This window comes from Leuresthes tenuis, unplaced genomic scaffold, assembly GCF_036924035.1.
Source record: "Leuresthes tenuis unplaced genomic scaffold, fLeuTen1.0.hap1 SCAF_14, whole genome shotgun sequence".
Classification (NCBI taxonomy): Eukaryota; Metazoa; Chordata; class Actinopteri; order Atheriniformes; family Atherinopsidae; genus Leuresthes; species Leuresthes tenuis.
The window spans coordinates 18,502,311-18,516,520 of record NW_027325368.1 but is presented as its reverse complement, the minus strand read 5'-3'; the positions used below and the strand labels follow the sequence as shown (position 1 = coordinate 18,516,520).

Here is a 14,210-nt window from a genome sequence, read left to right as displayed (position 1 = left end):
TACAGCTCTAGTGCTGCATAAAGATTTGGTTGGTTGAATTTGTAGTGCTTATCATTACTTCATGCTTTTGGTCAATATTGCCATCAGTTCACTTTGTTTACACCGAGCTCTCTCATCTTATCCCAGCGTTTTCACTCCGTCGCTATCTTCTGTTATCGTATCTGTTTTCACCTTTCAGGGAAGCTCACCTCAAGTCGTCGCCCCCCCCCCCCCCCCCCCCACACACACACACACACACACCTCCTCAATATTTGCCGTTTTTGCTGTTGTGGATGCTTTTTGTCACTGTATCTCAGTCAAAGCTGAAGGGCGTTTGTACATGAGAGGCTCAGCGGTTGTATCATTGTGGAGTTGGAAATTTGATCGGACTGAGGAATGTGTCAGGACAGCCCCCCCATCTCTCGCTCTCTGTCCCTCAGTATTTCTCATCTCTCCCTTTCCTCTCGGTCTCTTTTATCCCAAGGAAGGAGGAGGGCCATAGCAGGCGGGGGGTCAGCGCTGGGGAAGGTTGGGTGGATGTGTATGCGTGCACCGGCCATTGCAAAAGAGTCAAAGGGGGGTGGGGTGGGGGAAGGAGGGGGGCAGGCGTTTTGTGTGTGCATGCATTTCTTGGGGGGAGGGGTCATTGGTAATCTTTGTGGCAGAAAATGGCGTCTAATGATAATGAGGGCCATGCTGCTGACCACTCCACAGCCACAACTGTGTGTGAGAGGCCAGAGGAAATGTGGGGGTGGGGAGTCCATTCTCAGCCCAGTGTGTGTTGGTAAACTAAACTAGCTCTTATCTGTTGTCAGGCTTTCCTCCATCTTGAGTAGAGCTCCCAGGTTAATTTAGCATAATAATGGCTGCTGGCCATTCACTGCTACTCTAAAATGGTGGACATTTGTAATGACCCAACTATCTTTTCTTTTATTCTGCCTTTACCTTTCCCCTCCCTGCCAGCCCACCTCTTTCTGATGAAGAGGAGCGTATCCTTTCATCTTTTCCTTTCCTCCACCCTCACTTTTTCATTCATGCCAAGAACTGAGGAGCAAAATTGTTTTGAGCACACATAAGGAAAGCCACATTAAGTCTCCATATTTTTAAAGGAGGTTTGGCATGGCTCTCATGAAGCTGAGCTCTTCATTAGTCATAGCTCATTATCTAAAGGGAAGCCATACTGTATGTCTTTAAGTCTTTTTAAGTGTGGTTTTTATGACATTACGCAATTAGAAGGGTTTACAAATTAATCGCATTAAGTAAAGATTTCTCTTTTCTCTGTGATGCTTCTTAGCTGCAAAACGTCGCTGCAAAATCAGATGGATTATTGTTACACTTCAACGTTTTTGAAAGATGAGCTTCATTAAACAAGCGTCAGTTGTCTCAAAACTAAGTTTCTCACATGCACAGAAAAACTCCAAGGGCATCAGAGATATACGTTCCGTTGCATTTTGGGGGTAACTCATTTTGTCATTTCCGTCAGTATTTATAGAAATAAGCCCCCAAAGCTCAGGAGTCTTAAGGCCCACTCAAAGCTGCAGTATGTTTTCTCTCTGCTCAGAGTATTTGCATCTTCGTATGAACAAATAAACCACCTCAGAGCAGACGAAAGGCTTTGCTTAGTCAGTGTTGGCTGTTGTTGTTATTAATAATTTTCCCCACTTATCGTATTTCCTTGAAATAAAAACTGGGATTCAATTAAAAGCTGGGCCTTTTATGACTGTTGATGGGGTTAACAAACAGAGGCTGCCGCTCCCCAAATACAGGCAAGAGAGGAAGGAAAGAAGGAATAGGAAAACATATTGTCATTACAGTATGCACGGCCAAGAATGAGTTATTTGAAATAAGCATGCAGTTTTAAACATTTTGTTTGTGGATTTAGTGCCCTTTTGAGTCCTTCATGTGCACCACCTTGGGTCAGTTCAGTAAGCTGTTGCATATGTTATGTCTGCACATCTGTCACAGTGACAGTCATGCCAAGAATGTTTCTATCTTAATAGATTCAGAAGGGATTTTAATTGGATAGTGTGCAGGAAGTCTCGAGTGTGTAATCATAGTTGTTGTGCTTGTATATATATTTTTGCCGTGTGCTGCTTATTTTTTCAACTTTTGGGCATACACTAGTCTCCCACCACAATGCAGTGCAAAAGTTCAACTTTTCATATGAATGTATGGACTTCTGGTTGACTCACTTGAACATACATTTTTGTGGAAATGAGGCATGTGTTTATGAGCTGCATTCCCATTTTCTACATTAAAACAAAAAGTGCTGCAAAAAAGAAAATAAAATCTTAATCTTATAATTTGAAAAGAAGGCCTGATACCATAAGTTGTTAAACATCTCGGCCTCTATTTTAGGAAATGCACGATTTGCAGTTTTTTTTTTCTTTTTTTCTTGGGATTATTATCAGTAATGCTGTATTTACTACGCATTTAAAAAATTTTTTTTTTTTCATAAGTCTGGGCTCCAACAGTTTGTGTGAGTTGTGTTGGACGATATGAACACTTGCAGAATTATAAACGGGGTTCTCTTGCCTGTTTGTCTTTTATATTTTGCTACAAATGGACAGAGGCCAGGCTTTGAACAAGCCTATTTTTTCCCCCTGTATTAGTTATGATTTGGATAATTTTTTTGATCTATTGATTTTTATTTGCTGTGTTAGTTGTTGGCAGTTCCAGTTGGCACCAAGTTGACTATTTATCTTCACACTTGCATCATTTAGCAGATTTGTGGATGTGTTTGAAGCTGGAGATGCCCTCAGAGCTGGTCAGAGGAAATTCCTCTAATTCCAGCAGTGTTTGTTTACTCTCTGTTGGTATCCAGGATGTGCTGAATGTTGGTATCCAGAAGGGGCTTGAAACCTTCAGTTAGGTTTATGGGGCTAAAAATGTTAACTCAAACTTTTCCCGAAATGGCAAGAAAAGCCTGTGTAGTCCAACTTGATTGAAAAATTGAAGTTTCAGATGTGCTCAGTGCTGCTGGTTTCAGCCGTTCAGGGCAATATGTACACAAGTGGGTGTGAGCGATGCAGAGAGAATCAGGTGGTTTACTTGTCCAGTCAGCTCACTCCTCTCCTCTGACCTTGCCTCTTCTCTCTATCCTCCTCTTCCCTCTCTGTCTTCATCTCTGTGTCTACCTCTCTCCAAGGAAGTACATCTATAAATAACCGCGCTCTCAGCTGCCACACCCTTCTCTCTCTAGCTGTGTGTGTGTGTGTGTGTGTGCAGAGGTAATTTGTTTGCAGCACACACAAAGACATCAGACACGCATGCAGGCACCTTGCTTTGTGCATGTCTGCAGACGTTTGTGCAAATACAGCACTTTCTGAACACACCGATGAGTTTCCTTGTGTGTAGCATCATGGCCCTCTATTTTTTATTGCGAGGAAGGGTTATAGGGGTTCAGTGTTATGACTCATCACAGCAGCAGGTGTTCTTGACACCCCACCCCTTTGCTTTTGTCTTCATCTCATCTCTGTCCCTGAAAGGATCATCTCAGCTTCCCTCCTTCACAAACATAGTGTCCCACAGCTGACGGGCATGTGTGAATGGTGTGCTACACCTCTGTGAGTTCACTGCAGAGCGAATGGCAGACATGTAGGAGGGCGAGGAAGGAGCTGATGTGTACACCTGGATATGACCGGCCTCATTTGGAGATGTTAGGTGAACATTGGCATGTTGGCTCCTCACAGCTCAGCAGTGATTTTATAACTGTCAATGTTTTGTAGTAATATGATAATATTGGGAGTCACCTCACTCCTTTTCAGACCGACTTAACGGTAACCTGATGTCTGTGTAGTTTTTTTACTTTTTATATGGCAAAGTTCACCCTCGATTATATCCCTCATTCTTTTAATCTGTTACTTTGAAGTTTCCTACCACAAATATGATTATTATTTTTTTTTTAATTATAGGTATGAATTGCATTTAAACTCTAGACACAAAGATAAAATTGCCTGTGTTACAAATGAATCTTAGGTCACACTGACATGGATGAGTACACTGGTGGTAAATAGATTTTTTTCTATCTATCTTTTTTCGTATGCTTTGGTATTTTTCATATTAATCCACAATTGAGTTGCAATTTAAGGCGTGTCTGAGATTTCTAGAATAGCAGTTAGTTTATCAGACTTGATTGACCTTGCATACAGAGTAGGGAGAGGCAGTGTTATGAAACTAATCATAAAAAGCCACCATGGCCTGTAAACCATACAAATTAAGACAAAAAAAGGTGTGTATTTTTACAGCTGAGATGTAATGCTGAGTCTTTGTCGAGGACAAGACTTCTGTCTAGCATTGGTCAAGATTTGTGGCTCAAAGGCGTAACAGTCGGCTCATAAAGCTCAGCAATGTTTTTGTTAAAATATGAAACTTGTCAAAACCAAAAGGATGGCGTAATGTAACAAAGTTGATGTAACACCATTCTTTATTGTGAGTTAACTTATTTGTTGGAGAAGAGACATTAATAGTTGAAAGTAGAATGAAGGGATGCTGGAAGAGCTGGAGAGAGGTGATGGTGTAGTTGAGAAGTGAGGCCATGAAGACGCTGGGAGGAAGAGAAGGGAGAAGGCAGCCAAGTGGAGAAGAGTGTGTGTGTGTGTGTGTGCGTGCGTTTGTGTGGCCAGATGGCTCCAGCGTGTGGCGACCAGCCAGAGGAACAGGTGCAGGTCACATGACCAGCCGTTACCACGGAGATGGTGATTGCTCTTGGCGTGAGGATGAAAGGAGAAGGGCCCCAGGGACAGAGAGGGGGTGAGAGATGGAGAGAGGGGAGTGAGCAGGAGGGAGGGAGGGAGGCAGGCACGGTGCAGGAGAGAGATCCAGGCACACAGTTCTGCAGAGGGCAACACAAACGCACACTTAGACCAGAATGGATGGCGCGCACACAGTTGTACAGTCTTATTTTATACTAACTTAGTAGGACAATTGATTGTTTCCTAGTGGCTTGGAAGTAGATACAATGTTGGTATTGCCAAGTAAGTTGGCATGATTTGAACCAAACTGTACATCTGGATTTTGGAAAGCTGCTTCATTTTTGGATCCAGTTCCATGTTTGCAAATTAGCCAGCTTTGCTAATCCCCAATGTTAGCGAATCTCTTATGAAACCCTGGCCCTACCCAATGAGAGTCGCTGCCTGTTGTGAGATATGCATGTGCAAGCGCTGTGATGCCGCTTAAATCTTTAAGACCCAGATACCGGGTACATATACTTACAGTCTGCCCCAATGCCAAATCTTCACCTTTTAAACTGCAGCAGCTATGATAAAAAATAAACTATTTGAGATAAATGATAGTTGTATGGGTTAGTGGCATCTGCAGAGGTGAAATGTGATGTCCTCCTATTCACCTACCTTTAAGTCTCATTTGGAAAGAACAGTAGATAAAACAATGTTATTTTTTTAGCTTCCAAGGACCCCTGATTTTTGTGTCTCAAAGTGACAAACACCAGAGGGGAAAGACTATAGCTGTAGTTGATCAAAGTTCATTTCACAGGTAATTTTTATAGGCAACAAAAAGCTTTTACTGTTGTCGGGTTAAAGTATTTTCAGGTGTTTTATCCAACACTTTCATGGCTGTAGAATAACAGTTGATCTGGTTCTTCCACTCTTTGAAATATATACTGTTTTTATGGAGGCACACGTAAGGCAGGACTGACTGATTATGTGGCTTCTGAAAAGAAAGTGAGATGTATTTCTAATTGGTGAGTTAACCAGATTTTGCTTGGTCTCTATTGTAAAGTCTATTGATATGAATTATACAAAAAACCCTACACCGATCATAATATTATGACCACCAGCTGATTATAGAGTATTTGTTACTGTAGTGCTCTGACCAATTAGGGTGTGGATCAAGGACCTCTGAGGGCGTCCTGGAGTGTCTGGTATTGGAGTGTCGGGTCTGGGGTGATTCCATCAGATCCAAACAGATGGGCACCCCCCCCCTTTTTTTTTTTTCTTTCTTTTTTTTGGTACTACCTCAGCTGAGGTACAAGCAAACTGAGCAGATACTGATTGGTGATGTGAAAACACTCCAGTGCTGATATTGGTCAGATTGAATGACCTGTGGGCTTCAACAAGACAGCAAGTGTGTGTTCTATGGAGTTGTTTGAAAGACCTGCACACATATAATAATATGCATATGTTTATATAATATATGTATATAATAATGATAATATGATATAATTTGTGCAAACAGATGGCATTTTATGTGGATGACTAATAATTAAATATTATTTTAAATATAAATATTTGTAACAAGGTTTATTTCCAGTTTTCATACATGAAATTCGGACAGTGTCCTCAAACGTAGTTCTGGATATAGTTCGCATTGGTGTTCACACATGAGTTGGACAGTAGGAGATTTTTATTGATGAAATACTTTGAAAACACTCTGAAGTGCTTTCTGGGTAAAATGGAAACTGTGCAAAACTGACCCGCTTTGCAGACCCACATGTGCTCCTATACATATTTCCATATAGGTCAGCTGTCTGGACGCTTCCAGTGTCGAGCTTGTCCTATGCAAGGTCTCTCCTCAGAACAGGCATCCATGGGCTTCTCTTTCTGCTATGTTGCTTCTCTGAATGGTTGTAGAGCCAATCGCATGCATCGGTGTGGTTACAAATATTCAGGCCACAAGTAAGGAAGGAACTGGTGGACCATTAGACTGGGGAGGGTGACCATATTAATGTCTTACTGGCCCAATACTAAGCAGATGCACAGACATGACCCTAAAAGCATGCAGGGTCTAAAAACTTTGGTGTGGGAAATGCAGTGATTTGTTTAGAGCAGGTCATGGATATGGCACAAGGCTACCAGATGTAAATGAATATGTGGCCTGGATGATTTGTTAATGTCTGTTTGTTGTTGGTTAAACGTTTTCAGTCTCTTTTTATAATTCACACTCCACAACTGTATAGTTGTTGCCACTAGAGTTTTTCTGAAGTAGCCTGTCAAATGAATGATGATGGTCCTCTGTCTTCATAATCACTCCACATGCTTTGTCGTTAGTTATTTTGCTGATATTTGTCACGCAGTGAAGATGACTCCCTGCTCTCTCCTCAGCTGAGTGCGTACACAGACACACATTCATATCGAGAATGGAGATACACGGTTAGGGAAAAGCTCGTTTTGGCGTGCTAATGTTATTTTGTAAAGTAGTTGGACTTAACTGGACGTGCAGATGTTTGACCAGCAGCTGGCCAATAAGAAAAGTTATCCGGATATGTGATGGCAGAACCCGACTGTCCCCTTATCTTATGTAAATTAATTTGTGAAGAGGTTCATCAATCCATTATGAATTGTTCCAAAGAGGAGTTGAACACTGGCTATTAGGCCCACATCATACACATGCCTGGTGTCTACAAGTAGCATATAAGAGTACTGAGAAACTGTCTGAGAGACAGAGGAGGGATGCTGAGTGTCCTCTCACCTTTGTGGTGTGAATGTACACACACTTGCAGATGGAGCCAGCTCCTCTTTCTTTCCATGCCAGAGATTAGAGGAAGCCTGGGGGCCTCTCAGCTCCTCCCCCAACTCTCTCCGGGGCCTCTCTCTGTCTGCCTGTCTCACTCTCTCTGGACACCACCCCCCCCAACCCCCCCTCCTCCTCTCTGTGCCTGTATCTCTCAATCTCACTCCCTGTGCCTCCATGTCGTCTTTCATCATATTAACCCCATGTGTGCCAGAGCCTCAGGCACACTAATGATTTCTAAATGGGTAAATCAAACATGGCGATTGCCCTGGGACAGGCACACACACACACACACACACACACACACACACACACACACACACACACATAGTAGTCTGTTCCAGAGGTAATACTGTGAGGAATGTGTTTGTGATGTGTTTTGTCCTTTTTTTTCCGTTGGTGGATTTGACTTTTTTTTTCTTTTCTTTTTTGTCTCACTTTTTTTTCTGCCTCCCTCTTCCCACAGCAGTAAAAAGGTGGAGTCAGAGGGTGGGGCTAGCGCTGCTAAGAAGGATTCCAAGAGGAAGAGGGAGTCGTCGGTGTGCGACAATGTGGAGGTGAAGTCTCCACTGCCTTCTCCTCCTGAAGAAGAGGATGATGATGGTGTACAGGTATGAGATCCAGTATGGATCCAACATTCCCCCAGAATATCTGAAAACTCATAGCTGTTACTTCACAACCAGACGGCCATAAAACCTTTTCAGATTTCAGTGACACGGCTTAGAGGGACAGAAGGCCCTGAGCCAGTAGATGTTTGTTTTGTAAACCAGCTTTGTTGACAGACCAAGCAGACAAACCCCCATCGTGTTCTGTCGGCAACTTTTAAACTCCTGCATGTTTTTTTTAATAACATTTATCATTTTTTTATCATATCCTTAGCCCGTGACATTTTATTTTCAGCAAAGTCATGAAATCTCTGCATGAAATATGTGAACTTTATATGTGCTGGTTTGCAGGAACAAGCAGGGAGCTGTTGTTTCCCCTCTTCAGATTGATATTTATGTGCCACGTACAGCACTGTGCCTAAAGAGTCATGATTCTTACGATAGTACAGAATGCACTTTAGCATCCGTTCTTCCCTTAGACATGTGACATTACAGCCTGCTACATTAAATGTTTCCACGCACCGCCCAACGTGACAATATTTTGAGCCCATCAGTTTGGGTGACTGTGATGGGGCAGCAAGCTCGACCACGTAGAACAGAATAACTTATAGTCTGTTTGTTGGACAAAGCGTACACAGACACCCCTACGTCTTCTCTTCTCCACCTCTGATTTAGATTTACCCACCCCCTATATGAGGAGATGTATAGAAATTTGCTTTGAATATTGTGAGCTGTTTGAATGCAGTGATAAAAGCAAGCAAATGTGTTCTCTCATTGGGGTTTCTGAAAGAGCTACCGATTAATAAACCAAACATGCATACCTTTGTCTCCTTTTAGAAGCGTCGCTCAAGTCGTCAGGTGAAAAGGAAGAGGTACACAGAAGACCTGGAGTTTAAGATCTCTGACGATGATGACAGTGGAGATGACTCGGCAACACCAAAATCTCCATCACAACAACAGGTAAAGTTTGGGTTTCTGTTAATTTGTTCATCTTGGAGAAGATATAATTCATGGTCAGGTTGATTATTTTTATACATGCTGAATAAGGTCATATATTTGCCTTCTTTTTATTTATTTTCTCGCATCACCGAGTCACTTTAAAGAATAGATTTTGCTATTGCAATATTTGCACAGTTGCTTTCGTCCAGATAGACTATCTTTCAAATGTGATAATTTTGTGCTCTTTCATTTAAAGATATCCCTGATCATATTCTTCAGTGTTGTCCACTGGCCTAAGCTTTTTAGGCTGAGGTGTAGTTATACAGTATAAAACAGTGTATTTGTTACAGAAAACAAGTAATACTAAAGTTGTGTATGGTAAAAATGAATATTCTAATACCAGAATGAATAGTAAAAGTAAATTGATACCATGCTGGGGAAACTAAGTCATGATGCAAGCTGTCTCAGGCTCAGTACTTATGCTTAATTTCCAGGATGTGGCTGAGGTAGAAGGGCCTGTTGTGGAGAAGATCATGGGCCTGCGAACATCCAAAAAAACGGTGAGATACACACTCTCTTAACCCACAGGCATCAGCCCAGTACACAGAGATGAACAGACCGGCCCAGGTCAGGATTTACGTCATCTGATTAGCCGCACCACAGCTCGCTTAAACAGATTATAGACACATGTGCACGCAGACACACACAGCTAAGGTGGCTTGTATTAACTCGGTAAGCAGATACAGGAGTTGTTGTATTTCGTTATTTTTGTGCTTGGAGGTCTGTGCTTCAGATTTACTTTGTGTTGGCCTGGCTTTGTTTTTTCCGCCTTCGCTAAAAACTCTTACTTGTGCCAACACATACATGCACAGAGTCACCAGCCAATTTTCCTTTGCTAGCCAGCTGCCAATGGGTTTACCCCCCACCTACATGCAGCCACATATGTGCACACACACACACACACACACACACACACACACACACACACACACACACACACACACACACACACACACACACACACACACACACACGCCCCTTCTCACAGCTCCATTCAGAGTTGACCCCAGGCTTGGCACTCAGCCAAAACCACAAAGCTAGCTGCACCAGACGCCAAGTTAGTGTTTCCTCGGGCAGTGTGTGTGTGTGTGTGTGTGTGTGTGTGTGTGCGTGCGCGTGTGTGATTGATGATTCATGGCATTACAGTAGTAGTGGTAGTAGAATGATGCTTGGCGTGTGTGTGCGCTACAGCCACATTAGTAATGACGGCTGTAAGTGGACGACTTTGCTTTGAGGAGCTACTGTTTTGGTATTTCTCTTTTCACACATGTATGAAAAATCACTGCAAGCTCATTAATCATGCACAGTTTTGCGGTTGAATATGTTAATATTTTTCCCCACTTAAACCTGTTAAACATTCTTGGTATTTTATCTCTGACCTCTTATTTTGTATCCAAACTTGCAAATACAGCATCTGGAAGATGGGCATGACATGAATGTAATGTAGCTTTCGTCAGTTTGCCGCTGGCCAACAGCTTGCTTCTCTGTTTGCCACTTCACCAGCTCAACCACATGTTATATAACGATTACAAACCACTTCTGCTTTTTCTAGCTGTCTAGCTGCTATATTTGCTTTGATTATTAACCTTTTTTTTTTTCTTTCTTTTTCTCCTTTTTAGCTGGAGTCAGGGGAGGACGTGGAGGTTGAGGAGTTCTACGTCAAGTTCAAGGGCTTGTGAGTAGTGGCTTGGTTTTTTTTGTTTTTTTTCTTCTTCTTGCTCTTTACCTCTTTGTCTTTCACAGCAGGGCTTCTCCTTTTTTTAGACCCATTTTGAACACGCACACACAACAGGGTGTCCTTTGGTTTTTAAGTGTGAAAAGCTCAGTATATTTAGCTTGAAAGCCTTATTCAATTTATTTTTAATCCTGTGGTGGTTCTTAATTGTGCTTCAGATCCATTCTCACATCACTAACTCCAGCTGCAGTAGTACACTTGTGTCCTGCTATAATGTCTATATCTGCATGATTTAAAAAAAAAAAAAAAGAAAAGAAAAAAAAGTCTGACTCAATTTCTTCAAGGCTCTTTTCTGGTCAGCATGAAAGCTGGATATAAAAACATATATTTGAACTCGCATTTAGGGAAAAGTCCTTTTCATTTTAAGTCTGAAGTCAACAGACACTTTTTCAGATTGCAGCGTCTGTCTTCCATCCACCAGTCCTCACAAACCATCATTCACCACCAGTAAAGCCTGAACCCCAACAAAGTCATTCGTTGAACTTTGTTGAAACGCTGAATGATTGAAACGAGGGGTGCTTGTGCTTCTCTTGTCTTAGTTCATACCTCCACTGTCGCTGGGCAGAGCTGGAGGAACTGGAGAAGGACAAGAGAATACACCAGAAGATAAAGAGGTTCAAAGCCAAGCAACAACTCAACAGCTTTATAACTGAGGTAAGACCTGAGCTATGCTCTGCAATCTACACTTTATCTGCTCTTGACCTTAAGCAACGTCTTTCAGGCAAAACTATCGGCTGACAGTTGTAGTTTGGAATTGAAAACAATATAATCAGATGTTTCATAATAGATATTTCTTATCGGTGTCATTAATCTTTTTGGTTCTTCAATTCTTCTCTCCTTTATAGAGAAAGCGAGTGACAGTTTATGTTATGTTTTTACTATGCAAGATAAATGCTCTTGGCCTCAGTTAGCTCATTCTTTGTGTCAGTGTACGGTGAAACCCTGTTTCTAAATGGAGACTTGTTGTTTTCCCTCCAGATGGATGATGAGCCTTTTAACCCAGACTATGTGGAGGTGGACCGTGTCCTGGACGTTTCAGAGAGCACAGATGAAAACGGAGAGGTGCTTTGATCTCTTTGAGGGGTTTTAGCCGCCTCCGTCTCTTCTTTTCCTCTCCCCATGCACAAACTTACCAAACGTGTGTTATTTTGTGATTACGTGCAGACGGTGACCTTATATTTGGTGAAATGGTGCAGTTTACCTTACGAAGACTCCACCTGGGAACTGAAGGCTGACATCGACCAGTCTAAGATCGACGAATATGAACGCATCGCAGCACGCACACCCAACACTAAGAGAGTGGTGAGTGGCTGTGCGCATGTGTGTCTCTGTAAAAGCTCTTTGCGTGCTGTCTGTCTACAGTCCTCCTCCCAGTAGGCGTGTGCATGTGCTTTTGTGTGTGTTGGCCTGCTGCCTGCTCCTTCCTCCTCCAGATTTACAGCTCCTTTAACTGCTCTCTACAGGGCCACCTTCTTGTGGTCTTATACACTCTCACACACACACACACACACAGTCACACCCACGCCCTGCTCTTGTGGCCAGGCCAAACCACTAACAGTATGTTTAATGCTGAACAGAAGCAGCCGATTGGCTGTGGTCTTTCCTTCCATCACTCCCTTCCTCTCTGTGTCCATCTATTTAACGACTGCCTACTGTTTCTCCTTAAGGCCGATGTTAGAAATGCTCCATCATACAGTGGCAGCACTTGGAAGCAGATTTATTTTAAGCTCTGCTTAGTGTGCAGCTCAGGGAGTGTTAGTTTGGACTGTTACAACTTTTGAAGCAGATATTTATTTACCATCGGGATTAACATTACATTTTTTTATTTAAGGATGTAATTTCTGCTGCCTGAAAGTACAGTATATGCAGATCAACATTATAACCCTGATGTGTCTGGGCCTAATGAACCTCTCTGGTTTAATAACCCCAAATAATTTCTCCTTGTGTCAAGGATCGTCCTCTTGCAGCTGACTGGAAAAAGCTGGAGGGCTCCAGGGAATACGGGAATGGCAATGCACTCAGGGAATACCAGCTGGAAGGCCTCAACTGGCTAACTTTCAACTGGTACAACTCGTAAGTCACCATTAATTGTATTGTTTAAGAAATGGTCCCTAACTGCCACTCTTAGCCTGTACATATAATAGCACCTCATTTAATAGTCTTAAGTGAACTCTAAAGTTATTATTAAATGATCCTGTGGCATACCACTGTTTAAATTTCCCCACTGGTGCCATCCGTGTGTAAAATTGATGCTTTGACGGTACCTCGGGAGTCTTTTGACAAACTCACTCAACAGAATTGGACTTAAGCATGATTAAATGTGTCTATTATGCTTTCATTTTGTCTATCTGAAGGGAAGTACCAGTGCAGTTTTTTTTTGGATTATCTAACACACTTAAGGAATTTGGTAAAATGACAAATGTAGTATATTACCAAGTATTTTCCAACTTGTCTCCCACGTTTTTGTGTAATATATCACTGGAGTGGAAACGGACTACCTCACCCCTTTGGAAAATCCGTATTAATAAGCCAGGAGGGAAAATCTCTTAGTTCATGGAAGATGGTTGACTTCAGCTGTGTAAAAGTAAAGGAATTTAACATCAGGGCCTCAAAGCTCACAGAGTACCAGACATAAAAGCATAAGGGACTTTAACAATTTGTTGATGCTACGTAAAATCCATCTGTTTCAGCCTCTCAATGGTGTCCACATTTTTCTCTTCTTAGACGCAACTGTATCCTGGCAGATGAGATGGGGCTTGGGAAGACCATCCAGTCCATTACATTCCTCTATGAGATGTACATGAAAGACATCGAGGGGCCGTTCCTGGTCATCGCCCCTCTCTCCACAATCCCCAACTGGGAGAGAGAGTTTAGGACCTGGACTGAGCTCAATGTGGTGGTTTACCATGGCAGCCAGGCCAGCCGAAAAACCATTCAGGCTTATGAGATGTACTACAGAGATGCCCAGGTAAAATGGGATGGCACGGGGCTGCCCAACTATTAGTGCAACACTAATCATTCCCTTTAAAGGAGCTGTATTCTGTTTATGATGTGAATAGATAGGGAACAATTGTTAACTCTCTGCTCCTATATGCTCCACTTAGAATTAAAGATCCAAGTGTTTTGTCATGTAACTACAGTCAGTTAATTCAAAAGGCATCTGTGAATCAAGCAGATTTCCAAATGTGGGTTAAGCTTATGTTTATGCATTTAGCAGATGACTTACAAATGAGGATATAACATTAACATCAAGTTAACAAGTACAGTATACGATGTAGCTTGTATGTTGAGCTGACATATAAACTAACTTCCCCAACTATGTTAGCTTATAATGGAGGATTTTTTTGAGAGGCATGATGAGTTAATATACCTTAAAGTAAGTTTAACACCGTAAGTGAGTTGCTAGATTTTCTGACTCATCT

The 14,210-nt window shown here is 42.1% G+C and overlaps 1 protein-coding gene across 1 annotated transcript in view; it reads left to right on the top strand.

Moving 5' to 3' along the window:
* Positions 1–14,210, top strand: part of chd7 (chromodomain helicase DNA binding protein 7) — a 64,323-nt gene that overhangs the window by 26,302 nt on the left and 23,811 nt on the right. The window contains exons 5-13 of the mRNA XM_072363707.1: positions 7,916–8,060; positions 8,892–9,014; positions 9,488–9,553; positions 10,673–10,728; positions 11,328–11,442; positions 11,767–11,850; positions 11,953–12,090; positions 12,740–12,861; positions 13,513–13,756. Coding sequence (XP_072219808.1) covers positions 7,916–8,060; positions 8,892–9,014; positions 9,488–9,553; positions 10,673–10,728; positions 11,328–11,442; positions 11,767–11,850; positions 11,953–12,090; positions 12,740–12,861; positions 13,513–13,756 — 1,093 coding nt within the window. The remainder of the gene's footprint in view (positions 1–7,915; positions 8,061–8,891; positions 9,015–9,487; positions 9,554–10,672; positions 10,729–11,327; positions 11,443–11,766; positions 11,851–11,952; positions 12,091–12,739; positions 12,862–13,512; positions 13,757–14,210) is intronic.